At 40.0% G+C, this 20,577-nt stretch overlaps 1 protein-coding gene across 7 annotated transcripts in view; it reads right to left on the bottom strand.

The window, feature by feature from the left end:
* DMD (dystrophin) overlaps positions 1–20,577 on the bottom strand; it is a 2,449,111-nt gene that overhangs the window by 1,434,990 nt on the left and 993,544 nt on the right. For all 7 annotated transcript variants that reach the window (XM_060182733.1, XM_060182732.1, XM_060182735.1 and 4 more), the window contains one exon: positions 18,487–18,636. In XM_060182733.1, coding sequence (XP_060038716.1) covers positions 18,487–18,636 — 150 coding nt within the window. The remainder of the gene's footprint in view (positions 1–18,486; positions 18,637–20,577) is intronic.

Below are 20,577 nucleotides of genomic sequence, written 5' to 3'. Positions count from 1 at the left end.
ATTAATATTAAATCACAAATAAATAAATAGAACATAATTACACAAATAAGCATATATGCATATATATGCCTTAAATGTTAATGAATTTTGCATAATTTACCAAGACCTTTAAAATTTATTTATATCCCTGTCACTGGGCTAGAACTTTCTGGTTGTCAAAACCCACAGAGCCTGTTCATGGAGCTCTAATTTCTTTTCAGAGAAATAAATATCAATGTTAAAAGCATTGATGTCATGGGTAGATGGAACTTCATCTGCTTTGGGTCTCTACAGGTCACTGAAGTTACTCTGTGACCTCTGAGGGAAGCATACTTGAAAGCAAGGTTTGGAAATCACTTTATCAATGAAACCTGACATCAGCCAGTCATCACTTTCAAGTCGAGCACTGATAGAATGGCCAATGAGCTGTACAGTAATACATCTAAGACAATGCTGGGGCTTTGCTGCTTCCATCCATCTTCATAGGGAGAGGAAAGAAATGGGTCTGCTGCCCTCAAAGGAGCAAACTGATGCATTACTTCAGCTTCAAAAAGAAAGGGTTGGCAGTACAAAATCAAGAAACCACAAAGGGATCTCCAGAACCCTTCTGACTGCACATCCTTCTCCACCTCCTCCTTCAAAAAAAATTATCTCTCTTTTTTTTTTTTTGAATAGAGTCAACCAGAAATCGAGAAGGTAGGGGGAGATCGGGAGTGAGAGAGAAAGAGAGATACCTATAGCACTGCTTCACTACTTGCAAAGCTTCCCCCCTGCAGGTGGGGACTAGGGACTCAAACCTGGGACCTTGTGCATTATAACATGCGCACTCCACCAGGTGTTTCACCACCTGGATCCCTGACCATATATTATTTAAATTTTATTATCTTTATTTATTTATTGAATAGAGACAGTCAGAAATCAAGAGGAAAGGGGGAGACAGAGAGGAAGATATACAGTGAGAAACCTGCCACCCTGCTTCACCACTTGCAGTGCTTTCTCACTGCAGGTGGCGACCGGGGGCTCCCTGTGCACAAGGTGGGTCCTTGTGCACCTTAAAATGTGTGCTCAACCAAGTGTGCCACCACCTGGCCTCCTGGCCATACATTCTTCATGGCAGCTTTAGTGACAGCCTTAGAAAAGATTCCTAGCCAAATAGTCACTTTGCAATTGTGCAAGTGTTCCAAATAGGATACTCTGAAATTCAGGTCATTCATAGGTTCATGGTTAGAGTGAATAATTGAGCTACCACAGAAAATACGTCCTGACACAGAACAGGAAGGCAGGGTCTAGGGATGAGATAGGCCGGAGAAGAGGTCACTTATACAAGACACTCATGGAGCACATACAAAGCAAACATTCCAAAGTAAGGATCAAACCAGACTGTAGTAAGAAGCAAAGGAAGGTCAGAGTAGAGTAGCACTGGATGACTGAGACGGGTGTACTGCACTAAGGTAATGGACTCTGGGGAGAGGAAGCAGGGAGAGATTGTGGGGGTTGGGGGGTCCTGGTGCATGATGGGGCAGGGAAAGTGTTTTATAGACACCTATCACAGGGAGATGAGAAACTGTACCTATGTGTCAACAATTGTACTGTCAACCATTAACACCCCAATAAAATAAAGTAGGGACTTAGCCTCTGAGCAACTGGGCTGATTTCTGGCATCTATTTCTCTTGTTTTCTCAGGAAACCACAAATGCAGTGACACCCTGTTAATGGAAGAACAGGGTAGATAAAGGCACAAGTGTCACACACACAAAAGTGTGTGTTTCTTAGCAGAGACTTGCAAGTAAGAGATGGGCTCATAGCTAGAACAAGTGCACACAGTCTGAAGGTTCTGTCAAGGTGGCATTTGGAAGTAAATGAACTAGCTATGGACTTCTGTGCAGATTAGGACAGTAGATTTCCCAATAAAACAGTAATGTGACAGAAACATTAAGGCATAAGACCAGTCTCTCAGGTCTGGAAGTCAGACTTTCAGAATAAAGAGTGGACACAATGTTTCAAGCATCCAGGAGTTTACATGGCATGTGTAAGTACATCCATTGCAGTCCCCATTTCAAGGGGAGCTGAGGATTTTCACAGGGGCTGGCAAGGAATAAAAACAGTTCTCAGACTCATTCAAGCACAGACTCATAACCCCAACTGTGGGCTGCCACTCGGGTCCCCCGCCCCTGGCCACTGGCGGCAAAGGTCAGAGCAGTCCCCTGGGAATCCTGAGGTAGCTCCGTGTGGCGAGGGCAAGTGCTCAGAGAGACAAACAGTCAGCTCTGGGAGAGCCTCAGTGGGGCAACTAACTTACTGAGGGAGAAAGCAAGTAGATAATACCCATGGCACAGGGAGAAGGTTAAGGTAATCATTAACCCAAACACAAAGCAACACAGTGCATAGTCACATTTTGACCTACAAACTATTTGATCACAAGTGAAGAGTTACCATACAAGGTTTGATCACAAGCTCACAATGTAATTTTCCCTGAGGGGTAAATTACAGACACTTGGGGGGGGGGGCATTTGAGTAACAGGAGTTTGTGGTGGTTTTCAAGTTTGGCCAAGCACAATATACAGTAATTCATGGCCTTTGTTTTAAGGGGAGAGGAGGGACATGTGCAGAAAGCCCCCATTTGGAGAAGCCATGCATCATTAGTTCACCAGGTGTGGGGGGGCTACTATTGTCTCAACCTGGGGCAGGGAGAGCCTAGGGGAGAGCCTGGGGTCGACCCACTCAGACCTCATGGAAACAACAGCCTGGACTTCCCCAGGCAGTGGGCCCAGTCTCCAACACCCAATCAGTGTGATTCTGATGGTAAATAAAGATCTTCACATGCCATACATCAGACAAGAGGCTAATAACAAAAATATATAAAGAGCTCTCCAAACTCAACATGAAAAAAGAAATGACCCAATCCAAAAGTGGCGAGAGGAAATGAACAGATTATTTATTCCCTACAGAAGAGAGCCAAAAGGCAAAGAGGCATATCAAGAATTGCTCCAGGTCACTGATTGTCAGAGAAATGCAAATAAAGACAACAATGAGATAAGATAACATAGTATTCCAGTGAGAATGTCATACATCAGAAAATGACAGTAGCAACAAATATTGGAGAGGCTGTGAGGACAAAGGAACCCTCCTGCACTGCTGGTGGGAATGTAAATTGGTCCAACCCCTTTGGAGGGCAGTCTGGAGAACCCTCAGAAGGCTTGAAAGGGACCTTCCTTATGACCCAGTAATACCTCTCCTAAGGATATATCCTAAGGATCCAATCACACCCATCCAAAAAGATATATATATATATATATATATATATTCATAGCAACACAATTCATAATAGCCAAAACCTGGAAGCAATTCAGGTGTCCAAAAACAGATAAATGGCTGAGAAAGTTGTATATAAATTCAATGGAATACTACTCAGCTATTAAGAATAACAAAGGAACCTACCTTCTCTGACCCATCTGTGACTGAGCTAGAAGGAATTATGTTAAGTGAGGTAAGTCAGAAAAAGAAATATGAGTATGGGATGATCCTACTCATAAACAGAAATTGAGAAAGAGGAATAGACACTTCTGAGTATATATTCCTTCAATCTAAGTACTTAAAGTTTCAAAACTTAAGGTTTATCTGGTAACCTGATTGAATTTTTACAGTGGGTTCAATTTTTTAATATATTTCTAATAATTATTGTATGAAATATTAAATCAGCTCTAGTCTTAAACCAGGGAGACCAGAAGCAACTGCTTGTGTCATTATATAAGATACAGCTATATGTAAACAGCATTAAATGGCATAAATAAATCATGGTAAGGTCTTGTATGATACAGCAAATCCTAACCATGGGATTTTCAAAATAAACCAAATTCCCTAACAACTTGGTTACAATAATAACTACCCACTGCCTCCTTAAACTCCAATGCAGCAGGAACCCTCCCCATTCTCTATAAAACCCATATTTCTTCCCGTCCTGGAATCTCCTCCGGGGCATGGCTTGTCTTCCTGCATGCATCACACTTAATCCATACCGTTTGATACTGCATCTACTGAGCTCAACCAAATCAGTGCAACCAGTACCATCTGGTCACGTTTCACTTCGGATTGTGTCCAGAGACATCAGGCGTGGAATGTCAACCTTTCAGCTCCAGCATTGGGTGAGACCACTCCTAGCTCATAGGACTCCTCAACCCCATTATCAGGTGGTACACCTCCTAACAAAGCCACACAACCTAGATATAGATCAGGCTCCATGAGACAGAACACAAGTGCATATGCACCCATAAAAAGTATACAACACCTTAAAGCAAAAGTGCACAATAGTTTGCAGTGATGCAAAACAGCAAGCAAGGAGAAAGATCTAAAGAAAAGGGGAAAAAAAGATACCATGAAATCATACTTATATACTTTCCCCAAGTCTGTGAGCTACTCTCTGCCCTGATGCAGACTTCCAATCCTATTTCCAACTCTGACAACTTCCCCAGACAGATGATATCACCAATGAGCCCTGTATCCCCATCTCTCCAGAGCCCTGCCCCACTAGGGAAAGAGAGAGACAGTCTGGAGGTATGGCTCGGCCTGCCAACGCCCATGTTCAGCAGAGAAGTAATCACAGAAGCCAGACCTTCCACCTTCTACATCCCATAATGACCCTGGGCCCATGGTCCCAGAGGGATAATGAATAGGAAAGCTTTCAAGGGAGAGAAGGGGATATGGAACTCTGGTGGTCTAAATTGGGAGAACTTGTACCCCTCTTATCCTATGGTCTGGTCGATATTTTTTATTTAATAAATAAACTAACAATAATAAAAGAAAAAAAATATCTCAATGGGTTTCCTTCTACTGAGATGCAGACCTGGAGACTATGAGGCCAATGCTAAGTTTCCCTTGAAATTAAAAAAAAAAAATTGGGCTCCATTGTGGTTCTCTCTGTGAAAGCAGCAATGGGAATGAATTATACTCTGACTGGTTCCAACTTGAAGTAGCTTATGAGAAAACAGTAAAGAAAAATACTTCTCTCTCCTGGGATGGCTGATCCCCTTTCATCATCACCAAGTGTGTGAAGACTAACCATATTTACTGATCAAACAAACAAACACATGTCAGGTGATCTAAAAAGACTTTGAAGCAGAAAATAAAGGTTCTGGTCTGGCTTCCTGTCACCCTACATTCCTGGGGATTGGGCACACCACCTTGGAGAAGCATGCTTTTGTTTCCCTCTGCGGACTCTTGTTCTCTAAGCAAGACAGCAGGGATGACACTGCAGAATTGTAGCAAGGAACTCCTACCAGGGCTTTTGGCTCTGAGCTTTTCATTTGGCTGGAATGTGTACCTTGAACAGCAGGAGAAAGATGTCAGGAACAGCTGCTTTTCCTTTAGCTTGCTAAAGAGACTGCACAGTTCCCTTGCAGAATACTAGGAGAGCACACAGAAGACTCATGCCTGTTGATATAAGCCTGGGACCAGATAAACATTGGCAAAGCGAGGCTTTAAGCTCAGTTCCTTGTTGGTGAACAGGGTCACTGTCACCAGTTGTCTCTGTGAGCTACTTAGGCTGCTGAAATAGACATGCACTCTCTCATTACTCCTTCTCTCCTCCAAGGCCTCTCACTACCAACAACTTCTCAACCTCTGCAGACAAATGTTGGAATTGTTTGGGAAAGGGAAAGAACACTGAAGGCTCAACACAGGGGCTCTCAAATACAGGATCGCTGTCTTTGTCACAAACTGTGTAGAAGCACTCCACACCCCAGAAACAGTGAGAAGTCAGTTCCACACCACTGCTATGAAGCCATACCACCATAGAGACAGCCACACCAGTGTTTGCTTACCAACTGCTTATATAAGCATTTCTGTTAATGAAGAAACAGTCCAAATTCAAAACATTTGAAAATTTGAAAGGAAAGATGCACAAAGACAAATGGACACTGTAAACTGCCTACTGGACATTTGGAGTGTATGTAATGTACATTTGGACTTTATGACCAGAAACAAAAAAGACAGTAAACTTGGAAAATGTTCTTCATCATTCCATATTTGAAATAGTAGGAAAGATACCAGAAGGTACATGAAAAAACTGTTGTTTTTTTTAACCCATATCTATGGATTTGTATGAGCATGCTTGTATGTCAAATAATAAGTAGTAGCAGGGATAGGCATAGAGAGAGCCAGAGAGAGAAAGCAGAGCACAGTGCCATCAGGACCCAGATAGAGAAGAGGAAAAAAGGAAGGATATTCAGAAGTAGTAGTTGTTGTTAACTGTGACTTTCAAAGGGAGAGAAGGCAGGACCATAGGAAAAAGATGGGCAAATGTATGTATAGATAATAATGAACTTTTATCTGTGATCTTGGGAGAATTTCCACAGTTTCCAATGCAGGGAATGGGAAAACAGAACTTTGGTGGTGGGAACGGTATGGGATTATACCCTTATTATCTCATAATTTTGTGGCCCAGATTCAAACTCCAGCACTACAAAGGAGATACTATGGCAGTGGAGGAAGCTCTGGTGCTGTGGTATCTCTCTGTCTGATTGGAAAAGTGTCAGGGACTGGTTAATCTGTGCAAGCACAAGTGCCCAGTTCCATTGTCATCAAAAAAATCATGTAATAGTTTATTTAATTATCTCATATTACTTAATGTTATGATACTCATTACTTAAATGTAAGGATTACACAGGTGAGGTGTTTTTTTTTTTTCTATTCAAAGTGCATTCACTCTTGTCCAGTTAATTACTCAATAAAGACCATAATGGGGGGGAGCTGGGTGGTAGTGCAGAAGGTTAAGTGCACGTGGCGCAAAGCACAAGGACCCGCATAAGGATCCCGGTTCAAGGCCCAGGCTCCCCACCTGCAGGGGAGTCGCTTCACAAGTGGTGAAGCAGGTCTGCAGGTGTCTTACCTTTTTCTCCCCCTCGCTGTCTTCCTCTCCTCTCTCCATTTCCCTCTGGTCTAACAAGGACTCCATCAATAACAACAATAATAACTACAATAACAATAAAATAACAAAAAGGGCAACAAAAAGGGAATAAATAAATATTTTTTAAAAGACCATAATGGGGACATGCCTGAGAGTTGACTGCTCAAATCAAATATGAAATACCCCTGAATATAGATGTTTGGCACAACAATCTGCTTGAAATACAATTTTATATAATAAATATGGTAGCCTGAAATCTAGCTGTCTTTCTCTCACAGTAAAAAAAAAAAAAACTTAAACCACCCCTAAAAATGAGGGAAATAATCCTAGGAGCTATATCTATTATTAGTACCTGAAAAAATAATGAAAAACCACAACCAGTCAAAATATTAAGGTATACATCTGGGAGACATTAACAGAATATGCAGCAAACAAAAGTTCCTTTCTTCTTCTGTATATGCATCTATGTGAGCTTGTGAATATAACTGTTTTCAGGGATGAAACATAGGTCATCCTGTAGAGGCAAAACATGTACCTTACCATGAAGAAAGCCCTAGATTCAATCTCTAGGATAACATAGGAGTGACATGGAGACCACCTGTGGAACTTCACTGACATCTGTTACCCAAGTCAACAAATTGTTAATGCCTTTTTCTGGATCTCCCTGGCAACAGCAAAATCCCTGCTTCTTACATGGTAGAACTATTGACCTCTATGGCAAGGAGACTGGGGTGGGGCTGGAGGTGGTGTCCTTGTATCCTCTGTGAACTACCATGGTGAGAGGAAACAGAATCCCACTTGCTGGAGAGGAAGGCCAAACAGGGGAGGGATTCAAGAACACTGGGCTCCGTGGTAGCTTTTGTGGCTGTTGAATATTAATACAAGTGTTCCAGGATGTGTTTATTTTTTCCCAATGAGAGACTTTGGCTCTTGTTTTGCCCTCTGACCCGTGCTTCCATGATTCCATAGCTACCAAGGCAGGGCAAGATATATATATATATATATAGGTCACTCTCAGCACATAGGAGAGGGCAAGGAAGGCACTTAACAAACATGGGCCCTTCCACATCTCTTCCAGGGAAGACTCCATGGTAGCAGGTGTTCAAGCTCAGGGCCTGCACTAGAGGAGGAGCTGGAAAGTTCAGTGCCTCTACAGCTCAGCCTCCACAACATCTCTGCACAGGGACCTTGGAATATCTCCTCTCTTTTTATCTCTCCTCACTATGCTTTCACTCCTTTTCTATCTTTCTGTCTGTGTCTGCCTTGCCTCTCATATACAAAGAAAGGAAATCTGGCCAGAAAGCTAGTCCCCAAAGCAGGGTGTGCATACTGCCTGTACACATCCTGGCTTTGGCAACTGGCACCACATGGGAGCAGCTATGGCACGAGATGAAGGAGCAGTCCTGCAGCATCACTATAATTCTATTTTGCCTCCAGGGTTATTGCTGAGGCTCTGTGCCAGTACTATGAATCCACTGCTCCTGGAGGCCACTTTTCCCATTGTGTCACACTTGTTTTTATCCTTGTTGTTGTTATTAGTATTGTTATTGCTGCTACTGTTGTTGTTGTTGAATAGGACAGAGAGAAATCGAGAGAGGAGGGGAGACAGGGAGGATAGAGAAAGATAGACACCTGCAAACCTCCTTCACTGCCCATGAAGCGACCCCCAGCCCCCGCATCACTATAATTCTTTCCCTAAATGAAAAAAAAGGACCAGCTCCAAGTTCATTTGGGTACATGGTGTTAAGTGATAGTGTAGTTTCAGTCACCTACATATGACTGTCCAAGTTTTCACAAACCATTTCTTAAAAAGGCTTTCTCTTTCCAACTGAGAGAGTTTTGATCCTTTGTAATTTATATGCTTCCAATGCATCGTGGTTCTCTTTCAGGGTCTTTTCTAATGGTCTGAGTACCAATTTCTGTTCAAATACCACTATTTCAATTAAGGTTGCTTTGTAATATACTTGGACATAAGAACGCATAATTCCTCAATTTATTTACTTTTCTTTTTTTTTTTTTTCCTCCAGGGTTATTGCTGGGCTCGGTGCCTGCACCATGAATCCATCATTTTTCCCCCTTTTTGTTGCCCTAGTTGTTGCAGCCTCGTTGTGGTTATTATTGCCATTGTTGAGTTGCTTTGTTGTTGGATAGGACAGAGAGAAATGGAGAGAGGAGGGGAAGACAGAGAGAGAGGGGGAGAGAAAGATAGATACCTGCAGACCTGCTTCACCGCCCGTGAAGCGACTCCTCTGCAGGTGGGGAGCCGGGGACTCGAACCGGGATCCTTACGCCGGTCCCTGCGTTTTGCGCCACGTGCGCTTAACCCACTGTGCCACCACCCGACCCCCTACTTTTCTTTTTAATTATGTTTTAAACGTTGTTTTTTTATCTATATTTATTGGACAGAGACACTCAGAAATCAAGATAGAAGGGGGTGGTAGAGAGGGTAAAAGAGAGACACCTACAGCACTGCTTCACCACTTGTGAGTCCATAGGTGAGGTCTTGAACCTGGGTCCTTGTGCGCTGTAACAAGTGCACTCAGCCAGGTGTGTCACAAGCTGGTCCCTTTAATTTATTTACTTTTCTAAGTGCTTTGGCTATTTGTAACATTTTGTGATTACACACAAATTTTAAGATTCTCTGTTCTATTCCCTTGAAGAAAGTATTCATATTTTTCATAGGAATTACAAAAAAAAATACACAGTGCTTTAGTACCATTACCATGTGAAGTATATTTATTCTTATAATCCATGGCCACTCTTTCATTTCTTTGTATCTCTATTTCTTCCGTATGGCTGTGTTTCCACTTTTTTTGTTGTTGGAATTACTCACAGTTATCTTTTTTTGTTTGTTTCAATGGTAACTGAGATTGTTCTTTTTCATTTCTCTTTCCTTTGCCTCGTCATGTGTGTACAAAAATACCACAAATTTTTCTATTCTACCACATTCCTGATTTTATTCACAGATTGTTATAATTTTCTCTCACAGTCTTTATATTTTCTCCTGTACAATATCACACCATATGGAAACAATGATATTTGGAAATCTTTCTTTCGAATTGAGATTAATTGAATGTCTCCCTTTTTGCCTGATTGCTCCACCCATACTTTTCATGATGATGTTCAACAAAAATAGTGAGAGTAGACATTCAAATCTGTTTATTTATATATCTATTCTTATTTAAAATATTTCATAGTTTATAGGGACAGCTTTCAGTTATTCCTAGCAGAGTAGGATGCTGGAAATGGATTGCCGTACTTAGTCAAAGTTGATTAAAAACGTAAATATTTGGGGGTCAGGTGGTAGCACAGCGGGTTAAGCTCACATGATGCAAAGGATCCTGGTATGAGTCCTGTGCTCCCCACCTGCAGAGGGGTTCACTTCACAAGCGGTGAAGGAAAAGACAGAAAGAATTGATGCAAAGCTTCCTTAGAATTTCATGGAACGGGGCCGGGTGGTGGCGCACCTGGTTGAATACATGTTACATTGCACAAGTACATGGGTTCAAGCCCCAGATCCCCACCTGCAAAGGGAAAGCTACACAAGCGGTGAAGCAGGGGTGCAGGTGTTTCTCTGTTCCTCTCCCTCCTCCTCCCCTCTCAGTTTCTGGCTATCTCTATCCAATACATAAATAACTAAAACATATATATATATATATATATATATATATATATATACATATATAGGAATTTCATGAAATAAGGGCAGGAGTAGATAGCAGAATGGTTATGCAGACTCTTATGCCTCAGTCTCCAAGGTCCCAAGTTCGTTTACCAGCTCCAACAAAAGCCAGAGCTGAGGACTGCTCTGGTGGAGAAAAAGGAAGGAAAGGAGGAAGGAAGGAAGGAAGGAAGGAAGGAAGGAAGGAAGGAAGGAAGGAAGGAAGGAAGGGAGGGAGGGAGGAAGGAGGGAAAGAAGTAAGCTCTATGTCTGAATTAATGGAAATGAACAAAAATAATTTAGTAATTGATCAAAACGTATGTGTGATTTTAATTGACCCAACTGAAAATTTAAAAAGGATATGGGGGGAGTTGGTGGATAAGCACAGCGGGTTAAGTGCATACGGCGCGAAGCACAAGGACTGGCATAAGGATCCCAGTGTGAGCCTCTGGCTCTCCACCTGCAGGGGAGTCACTTCATGGGCAGTGATGGAGGTCTGCAGGTGTCTCACTTTCTCTCCCCCTCTTTGTCTTCCCCTCCTCTCTCCATTTCTCCAACCACAATAACAACAACAGTAATAATAGCCACAACAATGATAAAACCACAATGGTAACAAAAGGGAAAGAGATAGCCTCAACGAGCAGTGGATTCATGGTGCAGGCACCGAGCTCTAGCAATAACCCTGGAGGCAAATAAATAAACAAATAAAAAGGAAATGTACTTTTACATATAAAGATATTATGGGATATATACTTCATGGAATGCTACTCTGAAATCAAAAAGACAATTTTGTGTCTTTTGGGACAAAATGGATATGATTATGCTTAGTGAGATAAGTAAAGAAATGAAAGGTTAAGTACCAGGTGCTTGGCATCTAGAGAACTGATATGGGGCGGGGTGGTGGCTCACCTGGCTGGGCGCACATGTATTACAATGCGCAAGGACCCAGGTTCGAGCCACCGTCTCCAACTAAAGGGGGGAAAGCTTTGGGAGTGATGAAGCAGTGCTGCAGGTGTCTCTCTGTCTCTCTCCCCTCTCTATCACCCCCTTCCCTCTTGACTTCTGGCTGTCTCTATCCAATAAATAAAGATAAAAAATGCAAAAAAATATTTAAAAAAACAACTGATATGCATGACCTTGCAAAAAGAGAGAGAGAGAGAGAGAAAATGAATCAAGTAAACTGTTTCTAATATTTTGGGAAAGTTACACTGGTTATATTTGCTAGATGTAGTACTGGAACACAGAACCTTGGTGCTGGGTACAGTTTGGAACTATACTCTGTAATCTAACAATTTTTAACTATTAATCATAAATAAAAAAATATAAAAAAGAAAAAAGACAATAGAGTATTCAATGTGGCTTTTAAAAATAAGGAGGTAGACCATATAAAGAAGAAGACAAAACATACTTGGAGAAGGTTTATAACACTGAACTAATTTGCATTGGGAAGTTCTAAAGAAGATGAGATAATACGTAAAATATGTGGAAGATATTAAAGAACAACTGCCAATGACAAAATCTACATACAGTATATAACTGGGAGGAAAAGTGCATAGACCTGCACGTTTACCTTTGGCATATCACTATGAAACTCTAACAATAAAGGTAATATATATTCACAAACAACTAAGTCAATTAGACAGTTTGTCTATTTAATTTGCACTACACACCTGGGAATTCAAATATTTGAAAATAGAAAAAAAGGTACTCTTAAGTTTATTCACATTGTATGGGATGATTTCATCTGATGAAGCTTTGTTTCTGTGTGCTAGAAATTTTCTTACTTTGAAACTGAATTTTGCTAAATTTAATCTGTGAGAATCCTAAGAATATAGTGCTTCCTAAAGGACTTGGATTTGCTTCTGACCAGTCTCTGGTCAGAACATCATTTCTATCTTTGTTCTAGGAAATTTCATCTTCAGTAGTTACATGACTTTGACCAGACAATATCTACAGTTAAATTTTCAAGATCAGATAATTATATGTAGGCATAGTATACAGATGGAAGAGATGAACATGTTTGTTATGCTAGAGACAGCAGCAGACAAAAAGCAGATCCTTCTAGCATTTTAAACATGGTATAACCTCAGATTTATTAAAAATCTGATAAAGGTCCCATTTGCTTAAGACTGCCATCACATTTCTCTTCCAGCAAGTGTCTTAATGTGCCCTCAAACCTGGTGATATTTTCAGTATTAACAGGAAAATCATGGGAGGATCTTTTTTCACAAATGTATTAATTTTTTTTTCTCTCCAGAGGTATCAATGGGCTCCACGCCTGCACTACAAATTCACTGCTCCTGGCAGCCATTTTTTTCCCATTTTTGCTGTCCTTGTTATTGTTGCTGTTGCTGTTGCATAGGACAGAGAGAAACCAAGCAAGGAGGGGAAGAAGGGAGAAGGGTAAGACAGAGAAAGGGAGAGAAAGATAAGACACCTGCAGACTTGCTTCTCTGCTTTTGAAGCGACCTCCCCCCGCCACGTGTGGGGTCCGGGAGGGGGGATTGGGGGCTCAAACTGGGATCCTTATGCTGGTCCTTGCACTTCGTGCCATGTACATTCAATCAGCTACACTACCACTCAGCCCCCACAGTTGCATTACTTTAACAACTTCAACAGCATACAAGCCCTTACATTCTACTGCAACAGTGAGAAAAGTAAACATACTTGATTGCTATTTTAAAGTTAGTGTTAAGTACATGAAACATTAAGCGGCCTTTTCCAGCTGTCTGTCAGGAAAGTCAACATTCAAGTGGGATTAACCAATTCAATGCCGCCTCCTTTATTGTCAATCATTTAATGTCAGGTGAAAAAAAAAAAAAAACCAAAAGGACAGACATACAAATTTAAAAATAAGAAGAGAAAGAAAATGTCCCAAAGATATGATTTTAATATTTATGACACTATTTTATATAGAAACACAAATAGTTATAGAGCCTTGCAATAGGAATTAGATAGTTGCAAAGTTAGCATTGTAGGATGCAGCTTATTTTTCAATTAAGCAAAATATCACTCAGATTGAAAGAAGTGTGGTTAAATGGTGATGTTACCCAAATCCAAACTCAAAGAAACTTGCTTCTAAATGGTTCATAGGCTTTATACAGTTTTCTGACCACTGACATATGTTCCATATCTATAAAATAGGGGTATATGAGAATGTAGATAATAGGGCTAATGTGAAACAGAAATGAAAAAATACATGCTGGACACTTAAGAGCAATGCTTGATCCGTTGTGGCCATTATACAATAATTTGTATTATGATCCAGGAGGTGGTGCAGTGGATAAATCACTGGACTCTCAGGCATGAGGTCCCAAGTTCAGCACATGTACTAGAGTGATGTATGGATCTTTCTCTCTTTCCTCCTCTCTTTCCTATTAATGAATAAATACAATCTTTAAAAAAACAAATAAAATAAACATTATTACTATTTGGGCCAGGTGGTGGTGTTCCTGGTTGAGTGCACATGCTGCAATACAGAAAGACCCAGGTTCAAGGCCCCGGCCCCCACCTGCAGGGGAAGAGCTTCACTAGTGGTGAAGCAGGTTGCAGGTGTCTCTCTCCTTCCTTATCTCCCAATTCTGCTCTTGACTTAGCTGTCTCTACCAAAATAAATAAATAAATAAATAAATAATATTAGGATTAATATATGTTCTTTACCATCCCTTTCTATACCTCTGAAATAAGTTGGAAACCTTCGATATGCGGTATGATTTGAGAAGCTGCTTTCTGCTTTGTTATGCACCTTTCAAAGCATAAGTGAGTGGAAAATATATTGCTATATTATGGAAAAGAGTAAAAAGGTGTGTTTTTAAGGCATTACTGATTCTCGATCTGAAGTCGGGAATGGGATCTAGTTTATCTCTTATAAATATCCAATCAGTAGGCAATGAAGGACCTGGAAGTTTTATTAATTAAAAACATTATTAAGTGTTACCTTTGCTCTATACAACTGAAGCTCTAAGAAATGTTAGGCAGGCACACACACACACACACACACACACACACACACACACGTGCACTACTGACACATACAAGCATTTGAGAAGAGAATGTACTATCATCAAGTGAAAGAATTTGTGTTCATTAATGAAAAAGAAAACAGTTTATCTTCAGCCATCCAAAAATAAAAATACTTTGGTTTAAAAAACAATTTAGAATTCATAGCCATAACAAGCAAAGGGACAAAATGAATTAAACAACTTGAAAAGTTCACATACACTGTTTTCATTTACTTCCCCATACCATTAGGCAAAGTACCCTCAAAGCTCCATCTCTGCTGCACCAGTGTACTCGTTTTTAAAACCTGAATATTCAGCGGATAAGTTCAAAAGACTGATGTAGCTGCCATCTAATTAGGAGCTGCCCAGTTCCCTAGGAATTGATTAAAACATCCAGATAGTACTGTAATATATATATATATATATATATATATATATATATATATATATATATATATGTAATCCCTGTTCCTGTCAATGTAACACCTGATCTTTGCATTCACATCAGCATACCAAAGATATGCACAGAAGAGCTTCACAACTGATAGTCTATCTAATATGGTGTATAAAAAATTTTTATAAAATTTTTTATAAAAAATTTTATAAAATTCAGTTTTTATAAAAAATCTGAAGCTCCAAATGTGTCTTCTTTTCATTGCCAAATTACTGTTATTGTTGGCAAAATATCTTCTATAAGCACAGCCAAGACTGACAGTAGTTTGCAGTTTATTCTCACTTTATTTATGGTGATTATGGCATCTGCTACTAGAAAACTGAGGTAGACATCGACAGCTCCTTCCAGTTTTAAGACATAAGGGATAGTGAAAATTTACTTTGTCAGCCTCCTTATTCTCTTTAAAGCATGGATTGGTGTCTATTTCATTGTTTTTGAGACTGGCATTTATGTGGCTGTCTGTCAGAACAAGGGTTGAAGGGACTAAAAAACACCCTTCTTAAAGGGTAGCGTGAAATCCAGTGACAACTACATTGCTAATTAGGTATTGCTCACACATTATTCATCTAGTACTATAGGAGGCACTTCCCACGCAATATGCTGTACTCATGAAACTGCAGTGAAACTGGGTGTGCAGGGATGAGGACAGAGATGCTCAAATACATCACTCAAAGTTGCAGTCAATGAGTTGGGGGGGTGATATACCAGCTCCTTAATACTGATTGCCTTGCACTGGTGACCTGCCTTTGCTATTGGAATATTCCAACTTGTCAGCTGGCCTGATGCGATGGCTGTGAGTAAAGGATTCCAGGAGGATGCTGGAGCGGGATGCTTTGTGTTTCACTGTGATTTGAGTTCTCATATTGCCTTAGGGTTGCTCAGTGGACTTTAGTTTCTCTTCACCCCAGTCTTGTAAATTTCTTTTCTACCCTCTATGGATATCTTCAGATAAGCAATGCGGGTGCCCCAGTGGAAAGTTTAACAGGGCTGCCAGATTTACTGGCTGCTACTTGGGGCTCAAGCTGGTTGCACTTAGGTCTGAAGCACCTAAGGGAGACGGAGTGTGCCCATTTGCAAGGAGTTGGGGTTCAAGCCACAAGTCCCCGCCTGTGGGGATGAGGGCTGCACAAGCAGTGAAGCAGTAAAGTAGGTATCTCTATCTCCCATTCCCCTCTCACTTTCTCTCTCTCCTATCTCATGAAACAAATGGGAGGGAGAGGGAAAAAAGAAAATGTCCTGGAGTGGTGGATGCATCATGCAGACATCAAGCAACAGCACAAGGGAACCCTGTTCCCTAAATTCATTTAACATGCCCAGAGACAACTTTATTATGGATCTGTCAGCAGTCAGTTCTAGCACTGCCTTCCCACAAGCTTCAATACCCTGGCTGTGAATTGGTTCATGGTCGGGTATCCCAGCAAACTTCTTCGCCGTCTTGGGGACTGGAGACACATCTTTCCAGAGAGAGAGAGTTTTGAGTGAACTCTGCATTTCCAATGAGTTATCTTCCCAAGGACTATGCCTTGGGCCCTGAGTTATCTCAGTTCTCTGCTATTACATCTGCATAATAAATTCCCTATAAGTAACTAAGACTCACATTACAACCTAGGGTTCGAGTGTTTGTATAACTTCAGCGACCTGTCTGATTCTTGCAACTGTAAAGGTCTATTCCAGGCAGTTTGTTCTAAATCAATACCCAGCCTGTGAAGAAATCAGTTTGGATATAGCAGGTAAAGTGTTCTATTAAGGTTTGCTGCAGAGTTGACTTAATAGTTACTGTGTGGGAAAGATAAAGTATCACACCTAAGTTCTTTGATGTTTTAAGATTCAAGCACTTTTGCATCGCTAATGTCTTGCTAGAGTTTCAGAGAAATGAGGCAGATGCTAAGATGCCCCTGGAGAGTGGGTCATTTCACAGCACACAGAAGATAGCCAATGATGTTAAACATTTAATTTGAGGCCAATGTCATTTTGACAAGGTGACTTTTGGTTGCCTTTTCTTAACTACAATTGATCTACTCTTTTTTCCAAATACGGAGCTCAGAACATGCTCTATTTCAGTGCTCTGGGGGCACATAGTACCAGAGTGAATCCTAGTACTGTAGCGCTCACTAAAAAAAAAAAGTAAAAGCAGATTTTCTACACTGTGTGCTATCTCCTTACCACAGAGTGAACTGAATTTCGAACCTGATACCAAAATTCAAATGCACACCAGAGTACAAGTGTTTATCAGGGTCCATACTTACCCGTAGCCACCTAGAGAATGTCAATTCTATTCACATTCAACTGATAGGAAGACACTGCTGATGGGAAAACCAAGGGGACAGGTTTAAATACCAGGCTGGCTCCAGGCACTCTCCCACAGATCTGTGACACCATCCCCACTTCTCAGCCCATGCAAAGAGAAAGGACAAGAGGAGGCACTCCAAGCAGGAGTTTAGTGTTTAGTGCCTGATCTAGGAGCATAATCAAATTTCTCTTTGAAAGGTATGGCACACCTAACTTTTGTCTTATAAGACAAAAGATGTCTTATAAGAAGACATCTAAGAATCATTATGTCCAGAGGGAGGAAAATAAAACAATGAAGTTCTCTTGGCTAATACCTTTAAGTAACGAAGAATATCAGTATTTCCTTTATGACCCCAGGAAGCCTCTCACATGTTGCAGTTGTACTATTTAAATCTACATAAAACTAAGATGGATTATGAGCCATTTATCTGCTTGACAGCTCATTCTTCACTTACAAGTGTGTAGGTGAAACAATTGGAGAAATTCATTATTTTATTTTAATTATGATATGAAAAGTTATGCCACGAGCAAATATTCTAAGATAGAAATTTCTTATGCACAACCAAAATGTGTTTCTGTAATTAAGACGGGAAAATATTATCTTACACATATGGACCTAAAAGAGTCACACACACGATGACTAGAACCTAGATGAGCATAGCAAAACAGTGTCATGACATGGGCGGGCACATGCACATGGGCATACACACAAATGAACACGCTACCAAGAGCAGACCCAAGATGAGGGGAAAAGGCAGGTAAAGAAGACAAACAAAGTAGAGGGCAGTAAGAAAGAAGAGAAGGGTGGTACAGAGAAGAAGGAGAAAAGAAGAGTGTGCTGGGTTAGCAGAGAGGCATAGGATAAAGACATAAACATGCTCTGCTTATTGCTTCATCCTGGATTGAAACTAGAACTCTGTAATGAGGGAAATGGTTCTACTTTTATGTGGATTTGAGCAGAACACTAGAGTCGGTGTCTTAGTTTCCCAGTAAAACATATACTTAAATAGCTTTCATGGTCAAACAAAAAGTTGTGTAACCCACAAGCACATATTTCACTCATCTCCAGTACTTGACAATTTCTGAAGCCTGGAGCTCCAATGTCTAAAATATTCCTCAATAAATCTAGTGGCCTAAAGTATTTGTTAGACAATCATGCAAATAAAATCACTATAGAGAGATTTTTCACTCATCATCCTACCTCTTCGTGCAGCTCTCTCCAACGGGAATTAAATGTCTCAAGTTCCTCATTGATGAGTTCATCCATGACTCCGCCATCTGTTAGGGTCTGTGCCAATATGCGGATCTGATTCGGGTTATCCTCTGAATGCTGCATCAAATTTTCAAGTGACTGAAACACATTTGCAATAATTACTATTTTTCTTCTCTTTCACCATACATTGAATGAAAACAAAGTGCTCTGTAGTATTTTCTGATGAATAAATAATTAAGTTGGAGGCAATTTAAAACAATGTTTAATTGAAGTCAAAGAACATGAGTGATCACTGTTATTTTTTTAATGGATGATGCTTTATGTAAAGCTTCATAGGCTTTTTGACAGACAGGCTTGCAGACTGGGTCACTGGAAATAGGATTCTCAACCTCCCTATTATTTGATGCCATCTAGTATAAAATCTGAAAAGGTAAAATACTCCGTTTCACCACTAAACTTCAATCATCGGACAAGTGCATGATTCTGATAATAAATAAAGGCAGAAATCAAAGTTAAGAACCTTCTTTCTCATATTAAAAAATTCTCTACAAAAATTTGATTGTCACATAAATGGTTTAACATATTCACAATTTATATGTAAAGCAAACATATATGTACCCAGATGCTATTAAAATGATAAGAATCTGTACTCAGATCTCATTTCAGTGTTATCACTTCTTTTTATCTATCCATCATACTTCCACTAGTGTGCATAAATCAAATTTGAATGGCAATAGTGATTTAAAACTGTTAAGCAGTGGACATTTGTGAATGGGACTGAACTAAAATCACAGTTTCTTTAAATCCACTCTCATTCTATTTTTTTAACATCTCCTTATACTTTACACTAATCTTAATAAATGAGAGCACTGAATGTATATAATTTCTAGATTTGGGCTATGAGGATCTAAAATTCCAAATTTATTATAATGAAACACATGACATGTTCTCAGTATAATGACTTATGCATATTACTCACCAGCTTGCTACAGATATTACTTAAGACTCTACACAGCATAGGTTTCCCAAAGCCATATAGTCATTATAGAAAAAATTACCCCAAATTATAATGAAATAAATGCAAATTATTATTATTCAATAAATGCAAATGATTACTGAACTGTCAAAAATCATGCCTGCAGTTTAAATTTGAATACAATTTAAATTTTGCTTCTTAAAGGTTTCTAAACAAAACTGGAAAATGCAGTCACTGTGTCTGAACACTGTAAAGGGACATGTCAAGTACAAAAGCATTGTCAGTCTCAAACATGCCATATGGTGTAAGGAATATTTGAGTTTAAATAATTTTAAAACATGATTCAGTTCAGTATCAACGGATTTAAAGGGTTGGGTGATGGTTCAACAAGTTGACCACATGTATTACTATGTGCAAACACCTAGGTTTGAACCTTGCTTTCCACATTCAGGGTTTAAGCTTCACGAGTGTCAAACAGTGATGCAGGTGTCTTTTTCTACCTCCTATCTCCCCTAAATTTCTCAATTTTTCTCTATGCTATCTAATAGAAGGGGGGAGGAAAAAAGGTCACCAGGCACATTAGATTCCTTGTGTAGGCACAGAACCCTAGTAATAAATCTGACAGTAATAATAATAATCATTATTATTATTATTACTATAATATTATTATGATGATGGAAATAATATTTCATTTTTTTTGTTGTTCTTTTGGGTATCTCTAGGGCTTCACTGCTACAGTATAATGTTTTTCAGATAAAGGCAGCAAGAGAGAGACAAGGGGGCGGGAGGAGAGAGAGAAAGAAGACACCGAGAGAACAGAGCTTTCCTCAGTGTTGTGGTATTTACAAATGGTGCCAGGGTTTGAACCAGATAAGGACATAGCATATATCCTACTTGAGAGACACAACAGTGCTGAAAGTTACTTAAATGAAACAGGACTACTTAAGCTAATTTGGTGTTATTGTAATGATTAATATTATCATCCTCCAGGGGTTTCACTATTCCATGCTGACATTTTTAAACACAGAGGCAGAGAGGCAGAGAGGCAGAGAGGCAGAGCCGGGGTGGGGGGTAGAGACTCTGAGACCACAGCAGTAAAGACC

Source organism: Erinaceus europaeus, chromosome X (genome assembly GCF_950295315.1).
Source record: "Erinaceus europaeus chromosome X, mEriEur2.1, whole genome shotgun sequence".
Taxonomy (NCBI): domain Eukaryota; kingdom Metazoa; phylum Chordata; class Mammalia; order Eulipotyphla; family Erinaceidae; genus Erinaceus; species Erinaceus europaeus.
Note: the sequence above shows the minus strand (reverse complement) of the source record. Positions and strands in the feature narration are given on the sequence as shown.